Here is a 13,625-nt window from a genome sequence, read left to right as displayed (position 1 = left end):
AGAGAAGAGAAGAGAAGAGAAGAGAAGAGAAGAGAAGAGTGTGTGACCACCACACACACAGATCTGCTGTTTTGACTAGGTTCCACTGCTCTTAGTCCTTCAGACCTGTGACATTTAATCTCACTAAGACCTCATTTACTCTGTTCACTGGGTAACAACATTCCTCAGATTAACAACCAGCCTACCTCACAACCTCTCAGCCGAGTGTCGACCTGTGTGTACACATCCCGGCACACACACACACACACACTCACACACTGCATACCTACAGGATAAACAACAAGAAACAAGTCTTCTGTTCTATTCTATTCTGTTTCTATTCTATTCTTTATTTAATTTGTTTCATTAGTTCAGGTAAACACGAGACGCACACTGAGGCAAGAGGCAGAGACAAACTGCACACACTCCCATCAATAGGACAGGTTTTATCACTAGGATATTTGTTATGCAAAATGTTCAAACTGTACGTATGTGTACATTTCTCTGACTTGGCAGGTCTCTTGCTTCCTAGCTGCAGGGTGAAGGAAGTGTTATATTTGCTCTGCTCTTTGAGACAATGTCACACTGTTTTGTCTTGCAGGCTCATTAGCTCACAACGAGGTGAAGATAACTATGGGGAAATTTTTGGAGAAAGATTACAGAATTGTTGAATGTTAGTCGTGTCAACAGGTCTTACATGGGTTTGCATGCGTGAAGAGTATAAAGAGGAATGACCTTTATGCTTCACCTCTGTCTTCACTATTAAACCGGTAGACTGCAGAAGAATAGGACTTTATTGTGCAGTTGAGACAGGGAAATAAACAGACAATAAAATGAAATAAAATATAAAAACACAATTCTGAACATATCAAAACATATTTACAGAATATTAATCAACAAATTGGCTGTACATTGATTAATCATACTATTTAATAATATACGTGTTTCTTGGCTTAAGTCCTTACAATGCTTAAGAAATGTATATATTTTTCTTTCTGGACAGCTATAATGAGGCATAGATAATAATAATAATAAATATTATATATATATTGAGCCGTTATTTGCCTTATTCCACATTAAAAACATGTTGTGGGGGCTCTCTCCCCCCCTCACAAAGGGCACCAGTGCGCCTCTGCTCTCAGACACTCCAGATCCGCAGCCCAGGCATTGACGCGACAGGTAGTCCGCTCCGTGCTTTCCGTCCGACCGGCGTGGCCCAGCTGAGCGCTGTGGCAGGGCTTGTTTACTGGCGGAGAGAGACTCGCAGAAAGAGAGACGGAAAGAGGGGGAACCGCTAAACGGAACGGGAATCCAAGTTTTCCACACTTGACCCGTCTTTTTAAGTCTTTTACGTTCGCTTACCTCATCGCCTTTCACATTCGGAGACGGGGCTCCACACTTTGTGTCCATTTTTTCCCGTTTTTTGTTTCGACTCGAGCTACCGTCGACCCTGAAACCTCGTTTGTTTTGGATTAGCTAGCTAACGTTAGCTGTTTTCCCCCCATCGGCTAGCGTTAATCTGAGAGACGGAACGGGCGGCGTGGTGGAGAGTTTGCTCACTTCGCGGCAACGTGCTGCTTAAACGCCGACGTTATTGTCGATATTCGCCCCTTAATGTGCGTTAAAAGGGACTACGGCTCACTTCGCAAGTTTTCCTCCGCGCTTTCTCCCCCGTTTTCGTCGTTTTATGGGTGTTAATTCGTCGGCGGCGTGGTGGTCAGCGGGGGTGAAGGAGTTCAGAGGAAGGTCGTAGTGGGGAAAGCTGTGGTGCTGCACGTTTTTCCTGCACGTAGCTTTTCCTGGGATGAGCCCCGCTCTGTTCTTAAAAGGCTGGGGACATCCAGGCGAGCAGGAGCGGCACGGGCACCCGTGAGCTGGCTGGCGGCGGAGAAGGCGACGACCCAGTCGAACCCGGTTCCTTGGAAGATCGTAACTTCGGCCCGAGTTGACTGAGAGGAGATTAGAGGACGCGGGGCTGAACTACCGAAATCCGTGTGTTTGTCACTGGAGCGGAGCGGCGCAGACATGAACCCCGGGCTGGTGGACCTCCCCTGCCTGGGATATTAGTCACATATTGGCTATTATTTCTTATTTTTCCTGGTTCATTGGGACACTAAAACCGATCAGATGAACGTGGACTGTCGCATTCACGCGTGGAAAATGACGATTTTTATTCGTACGTGTGTTGCCAGGACCCAAGATCACATTATTTAGTGTTTTGCATTTCCCAGGACTCACCTCCATCAGACATTTGGCTCGGCTGGGACGCTTTTCATAAATTATAACCCTCCTGGCCCCTTTTTAAGGGGGCAACCTTGAATTCGTTGACTGCAGCCTCTTACATTACAAGTTAAGATTGTTCTTTTTTTAAATTATTATTATTACTTTTGGTATTCCAGCGTATTTGAAACGAACTTTGCTCCCGAAAGATTGGAGTTTTCCACACAAGAGGAGAACACAACTTAACCCTCACGTCAGAATGAGGCGGTGGACGCTGAGGCAGAGAGCACAAATTGTGTTTTTTGCCGTCTGCATCGTGTGCCAGTGTGGACTAATAAGCGGAGAAAGTGAGTATTGTTTTGTTATTTATTATTGTGTATCATGCCACATATCGTCCCCATCGCATTTCACATATGCCCGCGTACAGATAATAGAAAGTGTCGTAAAATACAAATAGAAGTGAATTGGATAGAGGAAGAATTGTTGTATTATGGCTATCATCATATAGTTTTGTGTACGATCATGACTGAAGTGTGGGTGTAAACAAGGCGCTGTGTGATGCAGTGTAAACACGGAATGCTCCATTTGCAATAGCTCACTAACTTCCCACTGCCATCGGTGCATTAGTGGGATCTTTTAGGAATGGTGTTGTTTTGTTACGAGCTAAGAAGATGCCGATTGTTTACTCATTGTGATGGTAAACGCTCTCACGGCAGCCTGTGGCCTTGTTATGGTGGGCTGTTGCCAAAGTTTCGCAGAGGACGTGAACGTCTCCCCTGTCGGCCCTCGCGTGGCCGTGCAGTAATAATTGATGGTTAATAATTGTGGTGAAGTTGTGGAGGAGTAGTTCCGCCTGTGTGTTGCCTCTTAAAGGGACACATTTCCGAGGCCTGTGCCGGATCCGCCAGGCCCCAGGGCCAGATTAGCTGCTGTTACTGGACGAGGGTGGTCTGCTGCAGCGAGTCTAAACTGGGAGCAGCAGGATTGGCCCTGTGAGCACATCTAGGCCCCTCATGGCGACATACACACTCTCTCTCACACACACGCACACACACGCGCACGCACACACGACGCTGCTGCAGCCCGAACGTAAACAAATGCCCAAACGTCGCTCCCTAAGCGGCGGATTGGCCTGCGCCGCCTCGGAGCTGAGGCGCAGACGGGGACATGGGCGGTGTTCTTACCGGGGAATGTCGCTTCACTATGCGGCGTGTTGTTGTTTTTTTATCAATGAGCCGGGATCGTCATTGTAATAATGTAACAACGTGCTTTTCAAAACAATGCAGTGATGCTCTGCCTCGCTGCACGCCACACACACACACACACACGCCAGACACAATGATCTCACTCTAAATGATGAAATTAGCTCGGGTTTATGTTGACATCAGTTTGATTATAAATTGCAACATGATATTGAGTTTCTAAATGATGAGGTTATAAACGGCGTGGTGAAGGATCAATCTATAGAAACGCACTTTGTTGTTGTTGTTTTGCTTAAAGAAGTCTGCCCACTTCTTTGCTCAATAGAATGACATTGCAACAAAATATGAATTTAAATCTTGCATATGATTCCCAGCGTGCATTTGGATCTGATTGAATGTGAGAATTCTTAGAAGAGGAAACATTAGACTATGTGATAAAACCTTTACTCTACTAGAGCTATCTTAGTCTGAATGAATGTGAGAGTGAATGAATAGCAGCATGTGTCGTGTCTTTGTTACTTTCTTTTTTGGGAAGGAATTCGACAACTCTGCCAAAATGATAAAGTGCTGAATTTATTTGTTTATTTGTGGTTTAACCTACGGCCTATATTTGTTGCTTCTGAGTTTGGTGTTCGGCGTGTTCAGATGATGCATTGCACAACTCCAAAGTGTTTGACTACACGGAGCGACTCCATGTGAAACGGAGCGAGGGAGCTCAGAACGAGCCAAACAGAACTCATCAAGCCATTGATAAAAGTAATGAGTGTTTCTTATCTTCGGCTAAGTTAGATTAATGATCGTCCCACTTTGAATTATACTACTTAGAAACGGCCCCCAGGTTAAAAGGAAGTGTTTTGGCTATTTTGCACAGGTCATATATGCAGACAGAGGCAGAGGCCCCTGAAGGGGGGCGCTGTGAGAAGGGGCTGCTGGTACTCTCTCTCTCTCTCTCCCCCTCTCTCTCTCTCTCTTCCATGTAAATGCTTGTTTGGCCCTGCTGATTTACTTAGTTTGTTACCGTATTAGGCCCTTTGAGATGTTTACGCCTGAGGGGGGGACAACAGCCAAAATGCTTAAAATAATTCATTGTTCAACCCACAGTGCCTGACCTCACCTCAGTCTTGGGAAAGGGGAAGCATATTGATACTCTGACCACATTGTGGCTTTGACTTGCGGACTGTAAGCTTGAGAATCGACAGTCAGTAGTTAGTTGAGTTTGATTGAGCGAGTCGTAGAGAGCTTTTTGTGTGAAGGTTATCAGTAAACCGTTTGCTGAGCTGTTGTCTTCTCCTAGACTATCTTGCGAAAAACAAGTTGTGCAACTGGGAGCCTTGCCCCCTTCTTGTTCCTCTCAGCCTTGTAAGTGCAGCTCTGTTGGAAAGGGGTAGTGTGTATGCGAGTGTGTACATATGTTGTTATATACGCTCCCCACAGTCTACGTGCTTCTTTAACTGTCTCTGTCACACAGATCAAAGCCTGGAAGATTCCACAGTGACAATCTCAACTTAATGTCCAAAACAAGTCTGCCTTACTCAGGAGGGACTGTTGAGAAGTTGGGATATGATGATTTCTAAAATCATAGTTACAGCAAAGGGATAGACCAGTAAAGATGGATTCCATTTGGGTGTGTAAGCGTTTTGTGGCCCATTTGGAATCCTCAGGCACCCTTCACTGAAGTGCACAGTGGCATTTTCCGACAATGCTGTGCATGTTGTGGAATGCGTTTGAAGTGGCCCACCCTGTAGGTCTGTGTGTGTGTGTGTGTGTGTGTGTGTGTGTGTGTGTGTGTGTGTGTGTGTGTGTGTGTGTGTGTGTGTGTGTGTGTGTGTGTGTGTGTGTGTGTGTGTGTGTGTGTGTGTGTGTGTGTGTGTGTGTGTGTGTGTGTGTGTGTGTGTGTGTGTGTGTGTCTCTGTCTGTCTGTCTGTCTGTCTGTCTGTCCCAACTGGCCTGTGTTGTCTGCAGGATCTCTTCTCTCTGCTCCTGTCCTGCCCTCTTTTGGGCTCTGTGTGTTTTCTGTGCATTTGTGTATGTGGACACACACACGCAGTATATGAGAACATACTGTCCTAGTGGCAGGCTTAAGAGTGACTCAGGGGAGAGGCACCTGCTGATACCGGCCCCCCGTGTGCCCCCTCCAGTGCCTGCCCTCTCACTGCCCATTTCATTAAATCATCCCATCACATAATGTCAACCAGTAATGGAGTCCTGCATATTAGAATAGACGATGGGGTGGAAGAAAGAAAAGCCAGAACCTGAAGTCTTTCTCCCATCTCTAATCATTAGTTTGTGTATCAGGTGTACAGTCACTCATAACAGTTCAGTCACATGGAGACACAAATGGAATGCAGCCACTATTGATGTCATTAGCTCCGCCTGTGTTTTTGTCTCTCAGTCATTGTGGTGAAAAACGGCAAAACGCTTCAGGTCGGATGGTAAACAATGAAAACCCTTCTAATGTTTGGTCTGAAGAAGTGACAAACCATGAATTGTAGTACGCAAGTAGAAATGATGTCAATGTCTTGGCATTTGTTAACCCTCCTGTCGCCAATATGAAGGTGAAACATGGCAGAGAATCCTTTTTTTAAGTTAATTTTCTGTTTCAGTATCTTGTTGTTTCCTGCAATTTCAATCATACTGTATGTTTGCCCTGGCATAGAGCTGCTCTAGTGTTCCGGTGCCTCTCTATTCTCTTTTACAAAGTCATTATGATATGTTGGACGGCCTTTATGCAGAATCCTGGCTCTCACAATGCAATCCTACCTTCTTATCGTAGATTCCCATTGTATGTTTGGATATTCCGTGTCCACAGAGCCACCAGACAATGAAGCGCTTGTGAAATGAGGCTACACACGTTGCAAGTGTTAGTCAGGAAGGCAATACGTACCGCTAAAGGAAATTTACTGTAGTGGTGCTTTTCATAAGTGCTTCCTCCTCTGCTCTTATCTTTCCAAGGACTCTTTTTAACTTCTCAAACCTTGCCAATGCACCCTTTTTTTTTCTCATCTTGTTTGCACTTGTTTTCGTGTCTGTGTCTGTTCCAGGCTGTGTTTCCTAACAGCAATACAGGACAAGCACATGATGAAACACAAACTGACCTTTTGACTCCCACAATTCCCTGTTTGAGTGTCTGATGAGCAAATACATTGATTTCTACAAACGCTTCAGTGCCGCGCTATCTTTGTTTTCATGTTCTAATCATTAAATGAGAGGAGGAGAGGCATTTTAATATGGCATTTAGCTCAGAGGACTGATTCATATTTATCAGCAGTTTTAATGTGTTTTTTCTCCCTGAGACAGTGTTGACATATGCGGGAAACATGCTGCACTTTAACGCAGCACATTATAATTGATAGTAGATGGAATAAAACTCAATCTTTTATTCACTGTATTCATATTAAACGGTATTTAATTTAGTCTGCAAAAGTTCAAAGTGAGTGTGAGCACTTCCTTGGCTACACAGTAGCTCTACACGTTCCCTTACATTCCCCTGCTCAAACTAATTACACTGTGGAAAAACAAACCATCAGCAGTGGTAATTGAAAAATAACAAAGTTGCGGAATCAATTCAAAAATCATTAAAAAATCGATTTATTAAATTAATTCCGGTTGTGGTCGTTCATACACACACACAAAAAGGAATAAATTGGATAAATATCAGCTTATCTTGACTTTTCTCAGTTCCAAATCTGTGCGTCTCTTTTAATCTTGGTTTCATCACAGTTGTCACCGGTTGAAGCTGCTGTTCTCACAAAGCTGCTGCGCTCTTTGACAGCACTTAACATGTTTGTGAAGACATCTCAAGAATACTCAAAGACATCCATCCATCCAGCCTGATGGAAAACAACTCGGACCACTTCATAATTCAAACAGTTTCATTAGAAACTTCATTAAGGACTTCATTCATTACACCACAGCATCACAGCAGCTGGCACACACACACTCTCTGGGTTGTCTTATCAGATCCATCACAAAGATTAAAAAGTTGATATATCTGTATTAATCACTTTGTAATATTAGTCATATTGCCCGTATTATATTTATGGTATAATTGCCAGATAAGGAGAGGTAGTTGTCGTAGATGGGTCTCATTAATGTAATCAATTTATGGGAAAATCATCCATTTAGAAATTAAGTGGCACAAATTATTTAGATTTGAGAAAATGATTAGAAATATGACTTGTTTTTAAATAAGTAATTTGATGGTAATATTATGCTGATATCTTTTGCTAAGGAAACAAACATTAGTGACTTTCTTGCTCTTTTCCTGATGCTTACTACTATGAGTTCTGTCTGTGTAAAGGTGCGTTGGATCAACGGGTTTAGCAGGCGTCTGTGTGTTTACCTGGGGACGGTGTCTCGTCAGATGTGCCCCGTAGGTTTGTTGTGTTTCCAGAATATCATAATGTGGGTTTGCTCCGTTTGCTCGATGCATTGGTAATGTCCAGTTCCTTGCTGTTTTAACGCATTTTTAAAGAAAATAGATATAGGAAATGTTATGGACATGTAAAGATTGAATTAAATATCCATACTAGCTGTTAAAGTATTGATACAACATTGTTAAAAAATGGAATTGCAATGTATTGAGATTCATATATTGGCACACGCCTACAAATCAGTGTTGTAATTGATTACTAATATTTCCGATTCACCCAGAATTTGACATTACAAACACGCATGTAGTGGCCATTTTTGATTATGTTGTTTTGTAGGAGTGACTACAATTTCCAGAAGTTGAAAGGAAAATGTCCCAAAGTGTAGTTGCCTGATAAAGTGCCACTAAATGCTTTGGTCATTAACGAGCCCTTAGGACAACATAGCATTTAGATTTCCCCCAGACGTCACGTGATTGTGGTTCTGTTTTGGCAGGGCTTGATTCGATACAGAGCTTATCCCATTCCTAGATAGAGAACTCTGGCTGTTTACATAAACCTCTGCCTCACTGTACAGACATGGAGTCTAGTGGGAAGGGTGCAAGGACCCAGGATATCTCTCGCTCTCGCTCTCATATACAAACACACCACGCTCTGTTACGCCACGCCGCGACCATCTGATTTGGTGGCTCTTGTTGCTGTTTGGTTCTGCCCTATTTTAGCTGTTGGTGACTTCACGCTGCAAAATCCAAGTTGAGCCTCCCCTGTAATGCAGAGATCAGCAGAGGGATCCTGTGGGGCCCTGTGGCAGGCAGGGCCAGACAGTGGCTGAGACCATGTCCACACTAAAGCCCCTTTCACACATATATCATGGCATAATGCTGTGCCACCCCGTCGGCGCCGCTTATGATTTTCACTTTTTTGCAAATGCAAATACACGCTGGGTAAATACCGCCTCGCGTCTTTTGAGCTTATTCGCGACGTGCTATGGCCGTGGGTGGTTAGACGGGGCGATAGACAGTCCAGCAGATGGCGGTAATGCAACAGTATGGCTGCCAACCGCCAAAACTCAACAGAAGAAGAAGAAACATGACAGTGGTGGAGCTGTTTCTGCCCAGGGCCATTGGTTTAACAAAGACAAATGGTTTTTGTGACTAAATTTGATGGGAACACAGCATTCGATAGATTAAAACGGACATTAAAGGAGTGATGGAGCTGGCATACAACAGTATTGAGCTTTGTTGCGTGTACTCAGACGTTTGATGGTCACATGATCCGTGCTCTAGCCACATATCTAAAATAACTTGATGGCACACTTTCCTTCACTCTTGCTTTGTAAACAATGGGTCAGAACAGTGGCGAGCTGGCTGCTCCACTGGCCCGTGTATGGGTATGTGTCAGTGTAAACAGCAGACCGTTTAACTGTCTGAAAGGGCAGGAAATCAGCATTTCTGTCTGCGTCAGTGTGGAAATGGCTGCATCATTTATATACCACATGGGAATTGGAAGTTCAGAAGACTTTGATAGTTTGAAGGTCAAATTTTGAATAGTTAACATGTCTGACACTGACCCGCCCACCCAGCTGCCTCGGGGTGGCCCTCCCTGACCACTGTGAACTTTGAACTCTCTGACGCAAGCATGTTTGTTTGTAAGTTTGGGACTTACAAGGAAGTATGAAGAAACAGCTTCCTGTTTACACTGCAGCTGAAAAATGTGTAATAGAAAGTTGAGCAACACGACACTACGCATGGCAAAACCGTGTGTGTGTGTGTGTGTGTGTGTGTGTGTGTGTGTGTGTGTGTGTGTGTGTGTGTGTGTGTGTGTGTGTGTGTGTGTGTGTGTGTGTGTGTGTGTGTGTGTGTGTGTGTGTGTGTGTGTGTGTGTGTGTGTGTGTGTGTGTAACTGAACCTGAAATTTATTTTGAGGGACTGTCATATGACTGAATGGCCTTTTGACAGACCAGTCAGTCTCTCAGTAGTTAATGACCTCACACACACATTGAATCACTCACACATACTCTGAATCATTATGTGAAACCCTCAGTATCTTTACACACACACTTTAAAACTTCAATTACAGTGCGATTGAGGCTATACATTGTGTCTCTCCATGTCTGTGATTCAGAGGACGAGGACACATTTCTCACAGAGTGTTGAGCTCCAGTTAATGTCCTGCCTGTTCCAGAGCAGAGACACTGATAGATCCCTGCTATGAAACAAAGCTATATTAGCTGCAGATGAATATGACACAGAAATCCATCATAGATATTAGACGGCAGTGTGTGTCGCATAGATTGACACGACATCTCTCCGACACAAGCCTTTGTTTAGTTTGCTGCGGGAAGGGATGTACAATAATAATAGTAATCATACCAATCATATTGATAGTAATGACAAATAACTATAAGTTAATGTAAGCCTCAGAATAATGTGAGCCTTAATCTTGCCTGTGACATTTACAGCAGTAGATAGTCTCCTCTCTCTGTCCCTCACTTCCTGTTTCCTCAATGCAGGCCGTGCCATCGTTGGGAAAGAAGCAGAGTAGAGAATGCATTACGCCGAATCTGCTTAATTAGGTTTTTCTAGAGAGTAATTGATTGTTTTAAATGTACTGGGCGGTAAATGAATCGACTGATTCGACTCGGACGCGGATGGTGGGGTTGGTTTGTTTACCTTATTGGATTACAGAAGAGTTGTGCTCCAGTTCATAGGGCGTAAAAACTATTTGTTTAGTAGCTTTGGAAGCTCGGGGAGTGAGTCGGAGGGAAATGGAGCTCGCGGCTGCTTCACAATGGGACGGCGTTTAACCTGCGTCAGGTTATCTTGATGGATTCCCTTGTTGGTGTAAAGTGATGATGATGGCAACAGGGAGCTCAGCAGATCAAATCCATTTCCTCCCCCAAGAACTTGACTTTCCAGTTTGTGTGTACTTTAAATGCAAATATCCTCATATAGTCTGTGGCTGTGTGAGTGTGTGTGTGACTGACTGACTGAGGGAGTGAGTGAGTGAGTGAAGGAGAGAGAGGCCTTGACAAGGTAACATCAATACACTTGAAATTGAAAATGCCACAAATATTTGGACGATCGTGTCGGATTTGGTTGTGTTCCTGTTTTTGCCAGATTCTCACCCATCAGATAAACATCAACCACTGTCTGTGATTCAAGTGTGTCCATTAATTAGTATTTATATATGGCCCAGCTCCTTCCCCGTGCTGGAGTGTCTCTCTGCACGCTGGAACTGTCTCCTCTCATATCCACCTCTCATCCTTTGTTCTTTCCCTTCCTCTGTGCTTATTCATGGAGGGGCAAGAGGGTTCACTCTCATCCGCTGATTTGTTTTTCTTTTGCACTGCAGATGCACAATGCCTGCAGACCTGTCTTTTGCCTACACACACACACACACACACACACACACACACACACACACACACACACACACACACACACACACACACACACACACACACACACACACACACACACACACACACACACACACACACACAGACCTGTGAATCCCACTCTGTGTGTGGTGGGAAAGCCTCCTCTTTCAAACCTCTTAAAGGTGTGAACACCATCCATTTGACACCTCTCCATCCTCCCTTTGCTTTGTGTTTCCTGCTCTTTTATTAGGCCCCGCTCGCTCCAGCTGAGTCTAAGTGATGCTTAACATGTACACCGGCACGTCGGGAACAACAACACCCAGTCACATGGACCTGCTTCTCTGAGCGCTCATGTTTGTGTGTGTGTGTGTGTGTGTAACGTGTCTGGTGATGGTGCGTGTGTGTGTTTTTGTCCTGATGAACTAGCCTGAATTGGGTTACTATGGTGACGGCAGTAGCTGCATCGGTACTGGGCGACGGCGCTCCTCCTCTTTTCTAGCTGCACCTCTTGTGTCGGCGGCGTCATTTGCATAGTCTGGTTGAAGGATGTGGTGTCAGTCAGTGTGTGTAGTGTTGTTACCAGGTGTTAATACAGAGCTTATATTTAACTCATTACCATGTTTGATGGACATTGTTGAAGGAAAAGGGGAGTGTGTGAAAGACAGAAGGTGTGTGTGCATGACTGATGGCAAAGTCTACGCCACGAGTCCGACCATTAATCAATAAGCCAATAAGGAGACGTACATGAATGCTGATCCATCTCATCACCACACCTAAACTTTGCTAGATAGACAATCTTGTGTTTGAGCTAATCAGTGTGTCGCTGCTTCATCACGGCTCCGTTAAAGTCAGAGACCAGCGTGTGTGTGACCTACAGAGCTTTCCTGTGAGATGAACGCATAATGAATGGAACCCAGACTCTCTCCGCTCTGGGTTTCCCTTCTGGAAGAGACCTAGTAACAGCAAGTGATTTGTTGGTCCAGGGCCCTTTTTGAACACCTAACTGAAGGCAGTATTCCCTCTGTGCCGTACCCAACACGCTCATGGATATCCTATTGGAAAAACCAACAAGAGGCGGGCAACATTTGGGATCTTTAGGAATCTGCAGAGGCTTTCATGGAAAAACAAATACTCAGGCCGGGGGGAGGGATTCATCCTTAATCAGAAACCTTTAGTGCACATGAGGTTTGATACAAGGTTCATCTGCCACACATGTAATACCATCAACAACATACAATGAAGATAGTGACATGATAAGGCAAAGAGTGTTTAAGACCTTTCTACTGATCATTTAATATATTGGTGCTTTGGTAAACAGGAGGCACCGGAGTGTGTACAGGCCCCAGCAATGGAAAAGGTAGAGGGAAGGAGAGATATGGAAAGAAGGAAGCAGAGAGAGGGAGAGAGGCAGGCTGTGTGTCGATGTGTGCATGTGTGTGCGCGGGCGTGTGTGTGTGCGCGTGTGTGTGAGGTTTCCCCGCAGCAGCCAGTGAGAGCCGGTGGTCTAACAGCACAGACAAACGGGCCATTAAACTGAACCGGCCCCTCTGCTCTCCATCCCTCCACCCTGCTTCAGCCTCTTTTCCGTCTTCGTTTGTAAACTCTCCCTCTGTCAATCCTCCCCTTCTCTCCCCTGTTTGCTCCTTCACCACTTTGCTTTCCCCACCTCTCAAACTCTGCCCCCTTTTTCTCTCTCCTCTGCTTATTAACTTTGTCCCCTCGCTCCTCTTTAGACACATTTCAAGGCGTTTAGGAACAAACTATTTCCTCCTCTCTGGGTATGACTCTTAAGTTTGTTTGGAGTTTAGGATTCAGTTGTGCTGGAGCTGGCATCCTCGCTATAATCCAGGCAAATCAATAGGATTTGCCATGCTTGGGATGAGCTCACTTATCCATTCAGGGAATATCTCTCCAACCCCCCTGAACTCTTACTGCCAAAGGTCACAACTGTGTCAGTGTGTTAACACAACTAAAACTGATTACCAGAGTAAATTGATAAACTGTTAGCTTCTTTTAAATCGTGAAGCTTTCTTGTCACATCACAGCTGCCACTCTTTCATATTCTACATGGTGATAGTGTAATCTACAGTAGTGAAGCGAGCAGGGATCTCATTGTGCCGGGGAGTTGATCTGTAGCTGTTGAAACAGAGTGGCGTTAGATAGCAGCGGTCTCAAGCAGGCAGACTGGGCGGTTTTGCAAGAAGGGGATGGAAGAGACTGATTTGGCAAAGCCATCAGGCAGGCGTAGCTCCTCCAGCTCCAGCGTAGCTCTGGTTTGTGGGTCAGAGCGTCGGTGGGGCCGGGCCCTGCAGCTGCTGCCGTGTGGCTGAGAGTCAAGCAGAGGAGCGGAGCCCCGACTGCCTGCCTCTCAGGCTGAGGCTCACCACACCAAGAAGCTCCACTGCACTCCACTCTCTAACGTGGGAAGATGAAAAGAACATCAGATGTTTTTTGTATTACTCACTTTGTGTC

At 44.9% G+C, this 13,625-nt stretch overlaps 1 protein-coding gene across 1 annotated transcript in view; it reads left to right on the top strand.

Annotated features, from left to right (window-relative positions):
* Positions 1-1,168: 1,168 nt before the first annotated feature.
* insrb (insulin receptor b) overlaps positions 1,169-13,625 on the top strand; it is a 68,865-nt gene continuing 56,408 nt past the window's right edge. The window contains exons 1-2 of the mRNA XM_076153322.1: positions 1,169-2,328; positions 2,409-2,546. Coding sequence (XP_076009437.1) covers positions 2,459-2,546 — 88 coding nt within the window. The 5' untranslated portion in view covers positions 1,169-2,328; positions 2,409-2,458. The remainder of the gene's footprint in view (positions 2,329-2,408; positions 2,547-13,625) is intronic.

The sequence above is a fragment of the Genypterus blacodes genome, unplaced genomic scaffold (genome assembly GCF_046128005.1).
Source record: "Genypterus blacodes isolate CSIRO-AG114 ecotype Tasmania unplaced genomic scaffold, CSIRO-AGI_Gbla_v1 ptg000058l_1, whole genome shotgun sequence".
Taxonomy (NCBI): domain Eukaryota; kingdom Metazoa; phylum Chordata; class Actinopteri; order Ophidiiformes; family Ophidiidae; genus Genypterus; species Genypterus blacodes.
This window is presented reverse-complemented; position numbering and strand designations above follow the sequence as displayed.